Genomic DNA, 18,833 nt, shown 5'->3' on the forward strand with positions numbered 1-18,833 from the left:
GTTTGTTTGTTTTCAATTTTTTAAATATGATTAAAGGAAACAAAATAAATTATATTCAAGTGAAATCTTAAAAATAATATTTAAAAAAATCTTAAAAGTAATATTTTAATATTTAACTGTTTTTTAAATGGTGATAAACTTTCTCCAAATAGTTAAAAATTGTCGGCAGATGTTAAGAGTTAACTTAAAAAAAGAGGACCATTTTTTTTATTTATTATTATTATCATGCAGCAGATTCAAAGTGTCAACATTTCTCTCTTAGATGGTGATGCACTTTTACGAGTTTTGTAGCTTTATCTATTCCTAATCTATTTCGTAGTTTACTCCACACCAAACCGAAAGTTTAAAAGTGTCTTTCGATAGAGACAGAGGATGCTGGTGCAAAGAAAGAAAGAATTGGCAGAAATTTTGTGGAAGCTTGGAATTTTTTTTTTCTTTTGCTATAATTTTCCACTATTTGTGATGAAAACTGTTGAATAATAGTATAAAGCATCATTGATTTTGGAAAGTATTCAGGATCGGAAATTTTGAATACCATATCACCTGGCAGAAATTCTGTGTGATGCTTAGAAAGACAGTTTTCTGCTAATTGCTTTTGTTCATCATTTAAAAAGTGTCCCCTTGTTTTGGGATCCAGGATGCATATGCTAATAAATGAGATGGCTGAACAGCCTGATGGAATTTTTAAAAAAATGTTTATGGTTTTCTAATTCATCACACGATAGTAAGTTAATTCATATTTCAACAGCTTCTGAAATTGAAGTGTTTTCTGATTGAAGCTTTTTTAAAGCTTCAAAAACAATTGATATTTTTTTCTTCCAAATTGATAGTTTATTGGTCAAGCCCAACATTATTTAATATTTTTGACATATTATTATTGAATTCATTTTGATGTTCAGGAGCAATCTCTTGATATTTAGGTAATTATTGGCAAAAGTTTTTACGCGGTCACAATATGAACTCCACCTAGTATCATTTGGTAATTGGGGCATTAAGCAGTTTTTTTTTCATTCTCCCATCTATGTGCTTAACGCACACTTCTAAAGTAATTGTTAACTTCCTCGATGTGTCCAGTGATAGAATTAGGTGATACTTCTTTTTCAACCAAATTTAAAAAACCCACCAAGTGGGTTTTTTCAAGGTGGGCCCACCCAATAAAACCCGGTTGGGTTTTTTCAACGTAGGCCCACACGTGCGAACCCTGCTTTATATATATATATATATATATATATGGGTCATTCTCACGAAAACTGTCATTTTTCAGTTCATAAAATCCCAAAAAAGTAAAGTGAATAAAAAGCTCTGAAACTTTTTATATGAATAGAAATATGTAATGGCATTATAAAGAAAGTATATATCCTATAAATTATACTTAATATTTAAATTAATTAATTTTTTAAATAATTAATTTATAATTAATTAATTTATAATAATTAATAATTAATTAATTAATTTAATAAATAAATTAATTTAATAAATTTATTTATTAATTTTTCAATTTATTTTTCAAATTAATTAATAAGTAAATTAATTATTTTCACTATTTAAAAAGTGAGGGAATGACACTAATAGTGAGGGAATGATATTTTATTTTAATACATGTTTTTATCTAAGTTACATCTACCTAAAGTTTGAAAATGATAACATACTAAGTATATCTAGTATTTATTATAATTTAGTCTTATATATTAAATAGTTTTTACAGGTTTGGGAAATAAAATTGGCTGGCAAAAAAAATTTCATAATATACTCATCTTGAATCATTCCCTATCTTCAGCGTCATTCCCTCACTTTGTACACTAGTGAGGGAATGACGAATTCAATAAAATTTGAAAATAACAGTTAGGCCTAATTAATTTCTGAAGTCAATCACATACAATTATATTCATACAAGAAAGCAACATATAATTATCCACTTTCTCGATGAAGTTGTATTTTATTTTACTCTAAAAAATGACATGAGGGAATGACAAATGTAAAAAATTTTACCTGGTTTGATTCATTCAAATTTATTCCACAGCAAAGCTTCTTTAAGTGGAAGATGGAAACATACTGCAATTTTGTTCTATGATGCCAGTTGTTAACTTCTGAAGTTTTTATTAAAATATTTTTATTCTAAGAAGATTGCAGGTGATAAGAACATTGTTGTGAGGGAATGACGCGAAACACTGGGGACAAAGTTTAAAATAGTGCTGTGTTAATATTTTTATCAGAAATTAAATTTAAAATTGATTTTCTGAATTCTATGTTTCAGTATTCTGAAATAAAAAACACGAATTTGTAAAAAAAAAAAATTGTTTCAGAAACAATTTTTTTCTTTTCTTAAATCAGCAGTGGGGACAAGTGAGGGAATGACATATTGGTATATTTTAATTACCTAAAATAAATAAAAAATGAAAATTGATAATTTTATTTTTATTCTTTTGTTAGCTTGCATTCTGAAGGACACTTTCCCTGAATTTTTTTTTTCGAAAGCTGTAAAACAAACATAAAATATACTGGGGACATGAAAATGACTGTTTTTGTGAGAATGACCCATATATATATATATATATATATATATTAAAAATGTTAAGAAAACATGGAAAAGAATAAAAATTAATGAAAAAAGAAAAAATACTAAAAATAAATATTTTTAAAAATATATTAAACAAATACCGGAACAAAAAAAAAATGAAGGATATAACCTCTTCATCAGCTTACATGATTATATCCGCAGAAAGGAGTGCTTTCTAATACTTTATCAATGTAGCCAAAAGCAAAATATATTAATACAACAGTGTGATTAGCACTCAAAAAATTAAAACGAAAATATATCGGAAATAAATTATATGAAGCAGAAAATGTAAGGAAAATACAAAACAAAACACAAATCGAAATTTATAAAGAGAGTAGCGAATTCAAATGAACTTACTCTTACCGGAATCTTTCAAAAATGACTTAAAATATATTCTTCATAAGATTGCCAGATTACAAAATATGAAAACAGAAGCGCAAATAGAAGTTTAAATCGAGGAAACTTTTTAGCGCTTTACTGTATTCTTGAAGCGCTTTAGATTTGTTAGTTACCTCTGATTGGCCCGAAAATGGATGCGTGCCAGGTAATTATATTATACTAGATAATTTAAAGTTTATAATTAATAAGGTTGGGCCGTGATGGCTATGGGGATTGAGCGTTCGCCTCTCATCAAAGTGAACCGGGAACCAATCCTAGCCACGGCTGGTCGATATGAATTCCGCACCCGGCTCGCATTTATCACAGTGCTGATGTAATATTTCCTCTCGTGGTGGACGGCGGATTATGCATTAGAGTCCCCTTGCTGTCAGGCTAACCGTGGGAGTTTTCGTGGTCTTCCTTTTCATGTAACTCAAACGTGGGTTAGTTCCATCACATAGTCCTCCACGAGAGCAAATTTCACCAAATACTTGGTCCTGAAGATCCCTTGTCTTGTCTTCTGGATGGGGTTCAAAATTACAAGACTACGGAGCTGAACATTAGTAGTCGTAAACCCAAACAATTGGGTCGGCTTTTCAATGACGGCTATAAAATAAAATTGATATGGTTGATATTTAATTCTATAATTTTAATGATTTTGAAAAAATAAAATTTATTTAAAAAAAATACGATGATTTGCCTGTTATGCATTGAATTTTGGCCACGGATTTGCCCGAATTGGATTTTCGCATGGTAAAAAAAAAATTAAGAATGAAGTTTTTAGTAAATTTATTAATAATAACATACAATTAACTCAATGATTTTATATAGAACTTAATTATATTAGTTTGGTGTCCATTGTTTTTTTATATCAAATTCTGAAAGAGTTTGTTAAAACTTGTTTTCTTCATTTTTCTCTCTTTTTATCCTTTTTGTCTATATTGTGCTATATATATATATATATATATATATATATATATATATATATATATATATATATATATATATATATATATATATATATATATATATATATATATGAGGTAGCGCTGTCGTGCCACAGGTCCTTGGTTCGATCCTTGGGCCGGGCAAGGCCGACTCAGCCTTTCATCCCTTCAGTGGGTCGATAAAATGAGTACCAAGCATGCTTGGGAACTAACACTGGGGGTTCCGCGTTCGGCTGACCACCTGACCGGAACATATGCTCCTGCACCCCAGAGCCCAAGGTCAAGAAAACTGAGATGGGCACAGTCGGCCTTGGCCCTCTTAATGGGCTGTCGCGCCACTGAGTTAGTTATATATATATATATATATATACCTGCCAACTTTTAATCCTTTCGAGGATGATTTTACCCAGTGGTAGTAAAATGGAATTTAAATTATAATTTTGGACAGAAACATACACAGTAGATTGAACTAGCTTACGCGGTCTGATTGAATGTTATTACATATTAGTATATACGATTAATTTTTTTAAAAATAGTGGTGGATCAAAAAGATTATAAATTAAGTTTATAAATGCAATGAAGCATACATTTTACTACCACTTTAAATACAGAAATAAAATTTTACGCCAAATGCGTAAAAGTTGGCAGGTATGCATATATATATATATATATATATATATATATATATATATATATATATATATATATATATATATATATATATATATATATATATATATATATATATATATATATATATATATATATATATATACAGTGGTGGCCAAAAGTGTGGACACTTTATGAAAGTTTCATGTTTTTCAACTTTGTGTGCTTGTAGAATATATTAATTTTCACTTAAATACAAACGTTTATGTATCAAATTAAAGGTAATTTAATGTAGAATTTAATAATAAATACAGTATTACAATATCTGTATCACAAAAAAGGTTATGCAACAAATAGTCAGATCTATCTTAGATTTGCATTTTTTTAAAGTGATACTTACACAATCAATACTTAGTAGGATAACCCTTATTTTTTAAGACAGCTTCACAGCGTCTTTTCATCAAGTGAATGAGTGTTTGGAGTTCATCTTTCGTAATCACATGGTGCCAAGAATCAATTATAGCTTCAATAAGTTGTCTTTTATTGGATGGACGTTTTTTTGTACAAGAATTTTCGAACGTCGCCACAAATTTTCAATTGGATTGAGATCAGGGCTGTTTCCTGGCCATGGTAATATATCTATGCCTTTATTTTGAAAACATGCTTTGCATACTTTTGCTGTGTGGCATGGAGCTGAATCCTGCTGAAAAATAAATGGTGCGTTGTTGGAGAAGAGATCCCTGATTGAAGGTATTAATTTTGGTTTCAGGGCAGTTTCGATGTATTTTTTGGCATTCAGGATGCCATCAATCACTTGAATTCGGCCCACACCATCTGCAGACATACATGCCCAAATCATGACATTTGTTGGATTTTTTGTAGTTGCTTCAATGCAATCAGGATGAAGCGCTTCACCTACTCTACGCCTCACGTATTTTCTACCATTTCTTCCAAAGTGCGATATTTTACTCTCATCACTCCAGATTACTTGCTTCCATTGATTTTCTGACCATTTAATGTGTTCTTTTGCCAACTTAACTCGTTTTTCGCATTGCTTTTGATTTAAATATGGTTTTTTCCTTGGAATTCTAGCTTGTAGTCCAAATCCTGATAACCTTCTTCTTATTGTTCTTGAACTTACTGCAATACTAGCTCCATTCACTTCACATCTAATGACATCTGATGACATTTTTCTCTCTTGAAGGCATAGCCATTTAATTTTTCCATCGGCAGTAGCACTGGTGCATTTTTTTCGGCCTGATTTGACATCCTGAGTGCCAAAAAATACATCGAAACTATCCTGAAACCAAAATTGATACCTTCCATCAGAGATCTCTTCCCCAACAACGCACCATTTATTTTTCAGCAGGATTCAGCTCCATGCCACACAGCAAAAGTATGCAAGGCATGCTTTCAAAATAAAGGTATAGATATATTACCATGGCTAGGAAACAGCCCTGATCTCAATCCAATTAAAAATTTGTGGCGACGTTTGAAAATTCTTGTACGAAAAAAATGTCCATCCAATAAAAGACAACTAAGTGAAGCTATAATTGATTCTTGGCACCATGTGATTATATATATATATATACAGGTGGTTATCAAAATAATGGAAACATCCTAGATTTTGAAGGCTTGGGAACTGCTGTTCTGCCTTAAATGTTCTTTTTATGAAGGTATCTCCTAACTGTAATTGTTGACACTGGAGAATCCAGATGCTGATTGAGCTCTGCGGTAACTTTGGCTGCAGTTGTTTTCTTTTTACACATTACAATCCGCTTCAATACCCGTCGGTCTCTTTCACTCAGCTTCTCCTTCCGTCCACTATTTTGCTTTGCTGAGCTTGTCTTTGCGTTCTGTGTGTATGCTGTCATGACTTTAGACACCGTACCTCTAGAAACGCCTAAAAGCTGGGATGTTCCGGTCACTGTTGCTCCAACTAGTCGGGCTCCTACAATTTGGTCTCTCTGAAAATCTGTGAAGTCTGACATTTTACGCTTCTGACAAAAAATCAAAACGTAGACAACTCTGCTAAAGCTCTCTCATACCACCTAATATATGTACTTTTTATATTAAAAAAAACTGATAGCTAAGACTATATTTTAATGCTTATGAAGCGAATTCTTAAATGTCCCTTTTATTCACTAGTGTTTCCATTATTTTGATAATCACCTGTATATACACACACAGAGAGAGAGAGAGAGAAAGATGGAAAATATGAAAGATTAATGGAAAGAGAAGAAAAAAATATTGAAATAAAATACTTAAAAAAATAATAGTTAAGGCCGGAAAACAAAAAGCAATTAAAAGATATAATCTGTTCATCAGCTCATTCTACTATATCCGCAACTTACAATATTATTCCGACTTTTTAGTATTTTTTAAATTTTTGTTTAAATATTTTGTTTTAATAATTTTATTCTTTTTTCATTAATTTTTAATATTTCCCTTATTTTCTTCATAATTTTAACTTATCTTAGGCGTTCTATATGCTGGCAGTTTATGCGTAGTAAATAAAACTTATTAATTTTCTTCGTTTTTCTCTCTTTTTATTTTCTTCTTGTCTTTATTATGCTAGATATATATAATTTTGCGTGACGAGGTTGTATGAATTGAAGATAACACGAAAAAAAAGCCCACTAAATTTTTTAAAAAAAAACATTTCTCCCTTAAAAGAAAATGAGTTCCAATCCAATTTAAACTGCTAATTATGAATTGTAAGTGTGAGTTTTCTATTTGTTATTTTATGTTAGCGATGTGAACATTAAAGATAATTAATTTGCCTAGACCCCCTAACTATAACCCCCCAAAAAAACAACCAAATATTAAAAAATATCCACAAAATTATTATTTAGTTATAAAACTTCACAAATCCCCCTAACTGTAACTCCCCCCCCCAAAAAAAAATAATCCCTCCCTACCAAATATTAAAAAATATCCACAAAATTATTTTTTAGTTATAAAACTTCACAAATCCCCTACTAAAACCCCCCCCCCCAAAAAAAAATAAAATCTCTCTCAACCAAATATTAAAAAATATCCACAAAATTATTATTTAGTTATAAAATTTCAAAAATCCCTCCAACTATAATCCCCCCCTTCGAAAAAAAAACAATCCCTTCCTACCAAATATTAAAAAATATCCACAAAATTATTTTTTAGTTATAAAACTTCACAAATCCCCAACTATAACCCCCTCCCCCCAAAAAAAAGCAATCCCTCCCTACCAAATATTAAAAAATATCCACAAAATTATTATTTAGTTATAAAATTTCAAAAATCCCTCTAACTATAATCCTCCCCCCCGAAAAAAAATAATCTCTCCCTACCAAATATTAAAAAATATCCACAAAATTATTTTTTAGTTATAAATTATATAAAAAAAGTGCCCTACTTAAAAATGTTATGGTTCCTTGACTTGCCCCCCTTCAAGTTAGTTCGAGCACTTGTTACTTGTATTTACGCCCGAAACCCTCAGTATTTTGTTAAACACTTTTTTTGGCTTAACAGTTTTCAAAATGCATGCGAAGTTAGAGATAAATCAGAGGTTGCTACTTTTCTTTAACTCATTAAAAAAAAAAAAAAATATATCATTTCGAAAAACTTCTTTTCGTTATAAAATATTGAGCCGGTGTGTTCGTGCTGAGCCTTTTTTAAACTCCAATCTCTACCTTTTTTTTTTCCTTTTGAAATTTTACGAAAAAAAAAGAAGAAAGAAGTCATTGACAGGCGTACTTTTAAAACAGTTTCGATCTTCTAAAGCCGTTAAAATAAACATTGCGAAAGGTGTACTATTGTTTATATTTTCTCTGGAAATGATACCTCAAAACTAAAATTTATTAGAGATTATTCATTATTAGTTTTGATTTGTAGCTAACAAGTCACGTTCAATTTACGCTCTTCTCCCAAACTCGGACTAGTGGTGCACCAAGTTTAAATTTCTACACGGAATTCACGTAAGTATTTTGATATTTTATTTTTATTTATTTATTTTATATATTTATTTTATATATATTTATTTTATATATTTATTTTATATATTTATTTTTGTTTTATTTTCTCTAAATTGCAACTAATTTTATTGAGCTTGAATTAAAACCATATGTTAGCTCAATGACGTCTAAACTGCAGTGCAATTGAAAAAGCAACGTAAGTGGTTCATGGTAGGTTTCGATGAAAGTGGCTTGATAACTATTTTCTTTTTATTGCTAATGCTATGAATGCTAAAATAGAATTTCAAAATACTGATAACAAAATTTAATTTCGGAAAAAAAAACTTTTTGCAATGAATAGCTTATCATACAAAAATGCCAAATGTATTAAAATTTCAATTTTGAGTTTTTTTTCCGCTTACGTTTATTTTTCTATTGCACGGTACTTTGGATGGTTGACCGAATGTAAACAATAACAAGCTTTCTAAAATCGGAAGAAATTTAGAAAAATTTCAGTCTATCCCTCTACTTATGTTATGCTTACGAGGCAGGGCCGGATTAAGCATAGGCGGGGCCCTAGGCCATTCAAATTTTTGGGGCCCTTAGATAAAATTTTTTTCTCGTCTCGTATATTTTTTATTTATTCAAATACAGTCGAACCTCGCTAACTCGAACCTCGATTTCACGAATTTTTCGATATCTCGAAGAAAAAAAAATTCCCTTCAAATTTCCTATACACTCAATGTTAAAAAAAACTTGATTTCACGAATTTTTTTTTCTAATCCCTTTGATAACTTGAATTTTTTTTCCATAAATAGTGTAGATTTTCCTTCTAAAAGTAAAAAAGTATTCCAAAAAAAAATACAAAAATTTAAGAATGGCTGACAAGGCATGGAATGATGTGTCCTCCTCTACGATAATAAATGGCTTCAAGAAGTCTGGATTCATTAAAGATCACGAAAGTAGTCAAACAATCAATATCGTTAATTCTGCTGAAAACTACACTGAAAATGATTGGAACAGATTGACCGGACTCATGAAGCTTGATGACATGAAATTTCCTGACTTTGTAAACGTAGATGATGCAGTAACAGTGTGTGGTCAGTGGGATGATAATGATATCATCGTGCAAACGAAAGCTTCTTGTGAACTATCAGAAGAAGAGGAAGAGGAAATTGAAGATTTACCGCCCAATGTTACTGACAAACAAGCACTTTCTGTAGTAGACACTGTAAGGAGATTTATTGAGGGGCAGCCGAATATGTCGCAGGAGACATTTAAAGCTATAGTCCACTTAGAAAGTGTTATAGAAAAACTTTCTTACACATCTCTAAAGCAAACAACAATTGAATTTTTTTTAAATGAAAGTGTAAAAAGTGTTTTTAAAATATATATGGAATAGTAAATAAGTTACCTAAAGAGCATTTTTCTTTATTCTACCATCGATAACATGCGATTTTCGATAATTCGAATTTTCGATATCTCCAATTTTTTCTCCTCTGCCTTCAGTTTCGAGATATCGAGGTTTGACTGTATAAAAATATTTATATGTCTTTTCATTTAAGAAAGCATATTTAAAATGAAAATAAATAATAATAAATTAAATTTTACTTTATTTTGTTAAATTAAAACTAAAAAATATTCATAACATTTTATAATCATGACATATATGTTTGAAATAGATTTCTTTTTTTAAAAAAATCATTGTTTTTCTTAGTTTTTTTAAATTTATTTTAAAAAAATACATTTAAAGGGGGCCCCAGGCCATGGCCCAGTCTGGCCTGGGCCAATCCGGCACCGTTACGAGGTGATGTGTAAACCGGTTTAGTTTTATTATTGTGATTTGTGTTTGAATTTACGCATAATTTTACCATTCATAATAGTGTTTTGTAATTTATAAATTCTACAAGGTCGTGAGCCTGAAAAATTTTAAAAAAAGTTAATATCGCACCTAGGGGTCACAGTACCTTTGCAACAATTTTTTAAAATAAAGGTATAATAATTCATTTTGAGGATGCTTTACATGCTCATTTAAGTTATAATCAATAATTTATCTTCAAAAAGTAAATAAACTGTTGAATTTTTTTAAAATTTTAAAAAAAGTTGAAAAAATTCTAAATTTTTAAATCCCTAAGGCTTTTTTATTTTAACATATTTTCAAAAAAAGTTTTTTTCATAGTGCTTGCAATATTTATCTTAATAATTTTGTGCATTCATTTGTTGATATTTCAATTAGAATATTTTTTATAGATTATTTTGTAAAAAAGTAGAAAAAAAAGTGTAAAAATTCCTGTTAGGCATATATAACATGCCGTAAAAATTGTAATACCTCATAAAATGCTTATTCCATGCACAGTTTAAATAAGTGTATTATACTCAAGATAAAAAAGTTTACTTCAAAGCTTTATCTTAAATAGAAAAAATTCTTTAGGGATTTAATTAAGATCAAGACACAAAATTATCATCTATGCGAAAAAGCACTTTAAAGTCAAACTGCTGAGCAAGTTTCTGTATTAGAACAATTTAAGTGCTCGACTTCGCGCGCAGGTCGTCGGGCTACCAAAGCGGGGGTGCCATCCCCTCCGCAGAGGATCAAAATTGTGATGGCATGTCTTCGGATCATCCTCCGGGATGTTTCCCAGACCGTCGCCAATAGCCCATTGTGCAGCTCTAGTGCGACGTAAATTAACAACAACAACAACAAGAACAATTTAAAATCATTCATAACTTTTTTAAAAATGTAGATAGAGAGATGAATTTTTTTTCTGTACATTTGAAATACTTTGAAGTTTTATTATAAGCAATAAATTTTTTTTTTGGTATTTTCGTCATTTTTTGGGTACTGTGACCCCTTATAAAGTGAAAGGTTTACCATGTATTGAGTGATATCCCTCATTGGCTATATTAGTGTAAAATATCGCAGTTTGTTATTTTTTGTATAGCTTGCGGAGTCTTAAGAATTCATTTGTTTTTGTGAAATTTAAATTGATTGATGACAATACAATAAGAAAGATGCTGCTTTTTTGAACCCACTGGAACAAGAAAACGGGAAAGGCCGCGGTTGAGATGGGCGGACTCGGTGGAGTCAGATTTTCTTGCAATTAATGAAAAGAATTGGAGATCGAATATAAATTGGAAATCATTATGGAGAAATCTTCCGAGGAAGGCTCCCAGCGGACTGTCTGGCTAACTATGATGATGATGATGAAATTTAAATTGAAAGAGCGCGTTTTATTGTAAACATCACAAGTATGATAATATGAACCGTGATGGCTCAGGGGATAGTCCCTTGTCTTCTGAGTTGGGTTCAAAATTACAAGGCTACGGAGTTGAACGTTAGTATTCCTAAACCCAAAAATTGGGTCGGATGTTTAACGACGGTTATAAAAATAATAAGTATGATAATATGGCCTGGTTGGTAGGGCACTGGGCCCATGCCTAAGAGCTCGTGGGTTCGATCCCAGCCTGCCGAAGACTCTCCATGTAGTAAATGGTGACTGATACACGTTAAATCTGTCTAGTCACAAAGTCCTCTATGTTCCCATAACAAATCAATGCCTCTGGGAGTACTGATCCAGTAGTTTCCTTGTCTTCTGGATTGGTACAAAATTAGAAGGCTACGGAGTTGAACATTAGTAGTCGTAAACCCAAATTAGGTCGGCTGTTCAACGACGGTTATAAAATAAAATAAAAAAGGTATGATAATATTGAATAATTATTAGCTTTAAGTCGAATTTTTACCCCTCGCGTCATCCTTGCTTAAGATTTTTGTTTCTATTATTTAAATAATTTACCTGACGTTTTTTTTCATTTAGTTTTTTTTCCTTCAGAAATTTAGTTTTAAGAGCAAATAACACTCCCCCTACAAAAAATTATAGATCTTTCGATAAATTATTAATTTGTATGCTTTTTTTGGGATTCAGATTTGTTTAATAAAAAATTATAACACGATATGTTAGCTTAATGACGTGTATAGAAATTGGTTAAGACAGAACAGTCGCCAAACTTTGCGGAGTCTGTGGGAAAATGGTTTGCATAAGATGCGTCATTAGATTTTTTTTGTTTTGTTATTAAAAAGCAGTTTAATTTTATTATTAGTGTTTTTTCAACTCAATTCTTTTCCAGTACTAAGATAAGCACCTTTGTACTTGTTCAGTTTTCAATGTTAAATGTTTGAGAACAGCATAGAAAATCTGATTCAAACTTAGCTTTGCAGATATGCAAAAAGGTGCAGTGAAGGGTTAAGAGGTTATTTTTAATTTGTGTGTTCTCCATATTTTTTTCTACTTAAAAAGCTTTTGATAATACATATTTTATTATTAGACAGTACAATACCTTTAAAAAATGTAGAAAATATAGGAACTGCTTTATCAGATTAAAAGATATAGCGCTTGTTAATTTTTAGAACTTATATTAATTTTTCCTCAAAATTTTAAAGCAATTAAATTATGCTCTTACTTGTTTTGAGTAAATAATTTAAAATTATACGTTTCTTATTTTTTAGATATTTTAAAAACTAATTTTATTAAAATTGAAACTGATGAAAACCGATTTGGATTACGCTAAAAAAATTCTTCTAACGTCAGTTGCATAAAAATTAAGATACTTATCAAAAATCTAAAAACAAGCAACTGTATACCATTTAACTACCTATCAAAATCTGTTGATCGCAGAATTGTATTGGCATGATTTTGTCATAAAAAATTGAAAGAAAATCTAAATAAGCACACTCTTTATACCGCAAACTGTGATTGAGTGTCAACCTTCCATTTTACGAGTATTGGAAGATGCTACTGGGTATATCAATCATTGGTTTCTTTGTGAAAATTAAATAAAAAGGATTAAAAGCATTTTCAGTATTTTCTCACCCCGTTTGAGGATGGTTGAGTTCGGTCCGAAGAAGAAGAACCTCTTAAAGATAGAGAAAAAGAAATGCTAAATTGAGAAATTGTGAAGGAAGGTTGGTAGGTACTTTATTTACGTCGCACTAGAACTGCACAATGGGCTATTGGCGACGGCCTGGGAAACATCCCTGAGGATGATCTTAAGACATGCCTCCGCAAGTTTGATCTTCTGCTGGGGGATGGTTCCCCTGCTTTGGTAGCCTGACGACCTGCGCGCGAAGTCAAGCCCTTTACGGTAGAACAGTTTAGCGAGGACTGATACTGCACACCCTCGGTCCTTACGTAGGCTGATCAAAGTGGTCACCCACCCGCTTACTGACCGCAGCCAGTAATGCTTAACTTCGGTGTTCTACTGGGAACCGTGTCTTTAAGATCAGTCCACTCCGGGACGCCTAGAAGTGTTATCGCAATAGCTAAAAATAGAAACACATATAGTATAAGAAAATTAATTAGCTTACCGAAATGCAGACATTTTTCAATTTCATGTCATTTACGAAATTTTTTACGCAGCATTAAATTTTTTTTGGCAGCACATAAAAGGATAGGTGGGTTTCGTATTTTTTATTTTTATTTTATAAGAAAATTCAGTTTTGAAATATATGAGTTTCTCTGTTGTTGTTGTTGTTTATTTACGTCGCACTAGAGCAGCACAATGGGGTATTGGCGACGGTCTGGGAAACATCCCAGAGGATGATCCGAAGACATGCCATCGCAATTTTGATCCTCTGCGGAGGGGATGTCATCCCCGCTTCGGTAGCCCGACGACCTGTGAGTTTCTCTGTGCCACGATGAGAAGTCATGTCAATACAGTTGACTTTAGAATCAAAATGCTATATTAATTAAGATACAAATATATATTTTTAAAATTATAGAAAGTTATATTTTAAATGGTAGTCAAATCTTTGTTGAACTCCTATATTTTTTATTATATTTTATTGAAATTACATACATTTGCTGACTTGTGTGCTTAATATGTAGGCTTATAAGTCATTGTCAAGTAGAAAATACAGATAGAACAATTCAGAGAAAGACATCACAAAGAATACATCCAGGGTTACGGCGGGATTCGAACCCGCTACCTCCACGCTTAACAGAGCGTTTGGACCGGCGATACCGCTCGGCCAGGGAGGCCCCATTGAACTCCTATACTATACATTGTTATCTGAGTTAAACTTTGAAATTTGATTCGAATAAGAAATATTTTGGCAAGGTCCCGGCCAGGTGGCCGAGCGGTAAGCGTGCCTGACTGTGAAGCCAATGGTTGTGGGTTCGAATCCAGCTCAGGGCATGGATATTTCTCTTTGTGTGTTGTTCTCTATTGTGTGAACGGGTCCCACCGTATAAACGGGTATCTGTGGCAGTGTGGCGTGTGTAATGTTGCTCGCCTTCCATGACTTAGGTTCACAAGTGCCCACTGGGTAACGTTAAATGAGCAATACTTCCGGCATCTTCCCAGGTGAAGAATAAAAGTTCAGTGCCTGCAGTAGAAAGTTCGCATCATGAAACTCACATTTAAAAAGTAATCCCACTAATAAGATCCCCTAATGTGAAAACTTTAAACGCGATGTTTTAAAGTAAAGTTTGAAATGAATGTAACAATTTTTAGAAGCTTTCAAGGTCTCTCCTATGAATCTTATTTAATTTCTAAAATAAATAAATAATCTTTCACCCCCCCCCCCCAAAAAAAAAGAGTAAAATTAGAGTTCTCGTGACATACAAGACAATTTTGCATTTCTTTATTAAATTATTTCCTTATTAACTTTTAGAACTATATGTTTCATATAAAAATCTTATGAACATTCAGCACAAAAATTAAGGTTGTCTTATGATATTTAGAATTTAATTTATATTTTTAGATTACTTCAGATTTTTACATTAAAGATGTCATATATTGAAGCTAAATGGGTGATTATCATATTGTGCTTGTTGCTCTGTCCTATGACTATGAAGATGGATGGTAAGTTAGTTCTCTGAGAACTGGCTATTCAATTTAAAAGTGAATTCCTGATTACAGTGTTGTAGAAGCCACTAAAATTTCATGACATCTCTGTCCCCTCTCATGTCTCTCTGAATCTACAGCATGAAATGTTTCTGTGAGCAAATAAATAACTTGTCATTTAACCTATTCGTTCAGTAGTCCGCGCCGCTGAAGAGACAATCCTAAATGGTGCACCGTGCCGAGAAGTGCGCACATTCAAGGTGTTCGTATTTAAGTGCTAGCTAACAATATATTTAGAGATAGTGCGAGGATTATAATTAAAAATCTATTCAGGATAATTCAAGATATAATCTTAGTAATTTTATTCAGCATGATAAACTTTGAAACAGGGGTTGACTCACAAACCCACATTGCGATTTTGCATTCCTACTTAGATTCTTAGCTTAGCTTAGATTCTCGCAAAAATACACTTTTCGTGGTGTTAATTCAATATAGGTTTATAGAAAATTGATCAGTAGCAGTTTGGGGGAGCAGATTGATTCGGTTATCAAACCGCATCATGCTAACGCTGCTTAAATACTGCGTTCGTACACACATGTTGACGCGTGGATGCCTTCTAAAAACGACACTCAACGAAAAAGCTAACTGGTATAAAATTACAAAGGTCCCCGCACAAGCCTAATCTAAATTAATTCTCTGTCAAATTGGTGGGAAATATAATACGTTGTAGTTCAAAACATTCTGATCAAACATTCTCATTGACACAAAATCAAAAAATCGGTTGTTTCCGAGGAATGGAGACTCAAACATAAATATTAATTCTCTAATACCGTCACGAAAATAGAATTTACCCATGTGCACCAAGTAAAGGTTATCGTAAAGGAATTTGTAAATGAAAGCATTTAAAGTTAGATTATGTAATGAAAGGACTTGTAGGATGTCAGGCTAAATAGGTAGATGAGCTTAGGCTAAATGAATAGCCAGCATTATTTCTTTGCATTCACCTTAGCCAATGTTACGCGCAAGCATTGGATTAGCACCTTTCACTGCAGTGACCGTTGCACAGTGGGCCAACATCCAAGGTTTCGTGGTCAAAATTAATATTTCAATAAAATTTGTTTCAAAATTAGTATTTAGCGTTTTTTTATGTGCAGGTAAATTGAATTTATAGTTGAAATTTTGAAATACACAAAAAATACCCAAAAAAAAAACAAAACAAAATGGCGGCTGAAATATGGCAAGCAAAAATAAAAAAATTATATACTACGTAAAAATAATTAAATATAGCAATGAAAATATAATAATTTTCGTAATTTTACATTAAAAATGAAAAGCAAATTATATTTCCGGAGTAATATTACAAAATGACGTGAATTAATTACAAAATAACGCGAAAACATGAAAAAAACATAATTTTTGTTTTTCGGTATATTTAGTCCACCTTTGCAATACGGGCAAAATGGGGCAGGTTTTTTCGAAAGATGAAATATCAAAGAAGACAACAAAAAAAAGTTTAGTTAATTACCTCGTGGAACTTTTTGGAACTAAGTTTCGAAAGTCATTCAAACATTGTAAATTGTCAAATGATAAGATATAAACTATAAGTTTGTCAAGAGTCAACTAATCCAATAAATTGAAAAATTGTACTTTAATTTACTACTATTTACTCTGATAAAAATGTAGCAGCAAGGTGAAATTCCTATATATATTTCTAAAATAAAAATTTAAAAGTTACATTTAAAACAATTTTTTTAACATATTTTTCATTAAATTGTACTCTCGTCGGTCCAAAAAGTAAATTATAATGTTTGGAATGATTATTATGAATACTTAATTTGGGATATATTAAAACTGCCTTCACATATTTTAGTTGAAAAATTAATTTTCTTCTTTTGGTCAAAGATCATAGTCTTCTGGCCCACAGTGCGTTGCATATATCTCACATGTTTGAAGCTCCGTATTTCGAAAACTATTCAATTTTGGACGTTGTGTCAATGAGAACTTTTGCTCAGAATGTTATGAATTGTAACATATTAAATTTTCTTCCGATTTGATCGAGAATTAATTTCCGTAAGATTTCTGTAAGATCCTTTGAATTCAATGCCTCAGCGCAAAATTTTTAACAAAAAAACATTATAAGATATCAAGACTTTATATTACTGTAAGAACCTAGCAAATAACTTATGTAAGCTGGTGCAAAGTTTTAGAAAAATAAATGACTTTGGAAAATAAGACTTACGGAAGAAATGACTTTTTGAAAAATATTTTTTTTTAAGCAACACTATAAAAATATTTTATTTTAAATTATCAGTTTTTAAAATATTTGAAAAATTTATCATTACAAATAAAAAAAATCTAACATATTGCTGATTTTCAATCTTTTAGGACAGAACTCAGAAAATCCTCTTTCTTCCAATGGGTTTCTCTCTTACAACGCCAGTAAAGCGGCAATGGAAACTGCAATTGAGACTTATAAACATTCTTTTGGAATTAATTTGTGGTATGAAGCTCAAGTAGTTACCTATGCTAATACAGGAGTTTTTTTATCGGATAGAACCCGAATTATTGCTTTTTTCACACTTAGTTTGTTTATAATTAGTCTCATAATAGTAGTAGCACTCTTAGATTAGTTTAGCCGTAAGGAAAACGTTAACGTTAGCCTAAAAATAATGAATTAATCATTCCAGCTCTTCATATAACTTTAAACAATGTTAACTTTTGTGATATCATTGGAAAAAAAATTATTTTTTGTATATGAATTAATATTTTAACAGAAATTTGTCAATATTTTAATAAAAAACTCGTAAATATTTTAATAAAAAATTTACAAGTCTATCAATGTTGTCTTAATTGCTTAATTTATATTGCGAATATTCACTAAGGAAATGAATGTTTTAGTTGTGATTAATTTTTACCTGCACTTTGTGTAACACACACGCACACACTCTCTCTCTCTCTCTCTCTCTCTATATATATATATATATTTATATATATTGTGTATATATATATATATTGTGTATATATATATATATTGTGTGTATATATATATATATATATATATATATATATATATATATATATATATATATATATAGAGAGAGAGAGAGAGAGAGAGAGAGAGAGAGAACACAGGTTTTTTTTGAAAGCTTAAAAAGATCTCTATGATTGCGAATCAAATTTTGGTGCTGGTCTTTTAACGCGAAGCTACACCATACCAATTGAAATTTGTTTTGTCTAAGAAGACCCCGGCTTGTTGCAAGAGCAGTGTACTGTCCACCTTTCAAAAGAAATCCTTTCGACTATAAGTCTGAGGATGCCTGCTACCATGGAAACAAGTGTAAACTTATTTCTGATGGCGAAAAAATGGCATGACACTCCCTACCTTACAAAAGTAAAAACAGTTAACTTCATTCATCCATTCGAAGTGATTTATCTTCATGATTACTGCTTACGTGCGTGTCTAGTGTCTGCAGAAGTTCTCCTGACGTTATTATTTTTTCTATTTTAATGCATTTTTGCCTTGGATGGCGTAGTTCCGATTAGAGAAAGATCAGGGAGCACTTGCAG

General features: G+C 31.3%; 1 protein-coding gene across 2 annotated transcripts; it reads left to right on the forward strand.

Annotated features, from left to right (window-relative positions):
• The first annotated feature begins 7,956 nt into the window (after nucleotides 1–7,956).
• On the forward strand, nucleotides 7,957–18,036 carry LOC122272801 (uncharacterized). 2 transcript variants are annotated; one of them, XM_087155891.1, is made up of 3 exons: nucleotides 7,957–8,447; nucleotides 15,184–15,284; nucleotides 17,652–18,036. In XM_087155891.1, exons 2-3 carry the CDS (start codon nucleotides 15,209–15,211, stop codon nucleotides 17,894–17,896), a joined length of 321 nt encoding a protein of 106 aa, XP_087012017.1. In that variant the 5' UTR covers nucleotides 7,957–8,447; nucleotides 15,184–15,208; the 3' UTR covers nucleotides 17,897–18,036. The 2 variants fall into 2 exon arrangements, with proteins under 2 accessions (XP_087012017.1, XP_087012018.1); XM_087155892.1 differs by lacking the exon at nucleotides 7,957–8,447 and having other exon boundaries at nucleotides 14,257–15,284.
• Nucleotides 18,037–18,833: the final 797 nt, after the last annotated feature.

The sequence above is a fragment of the Parasteatoda tepidariorum genome, chromosome 12, assembly GCF_982258835.1.
Source record: "Parasteatoda tepidariorum strain Cologne lab strain chromosome 12, Ptep-v5.0, whole genome shotgun sequence".
Classification (NCBI taxonomy): Eukaryota; Metazoa; Arthropoda; class Arachnida; order Araneae; family Theridiidae; genus Parasteatoda; species Parasteatoda tepidariorum.

What these genes read in the sequence shown, in the direction of transcription:
- LOC122272801 (XM_087155891.1), top strand. Translation starts at nt 15,209, where the DNA reads ATGTCATATATTGAAGCTAAATGGGTGATTATCATATTGTGCTTGTTG. An exon ending in TATGACTATGAAGATGGATG is followed by an intron (nt 15,285 to 17,651) that starts GTAAGTTAGTTC and finishes TCAATCTTTTAG; the next exon opens with GACAGAACTCAGAAAATCCT.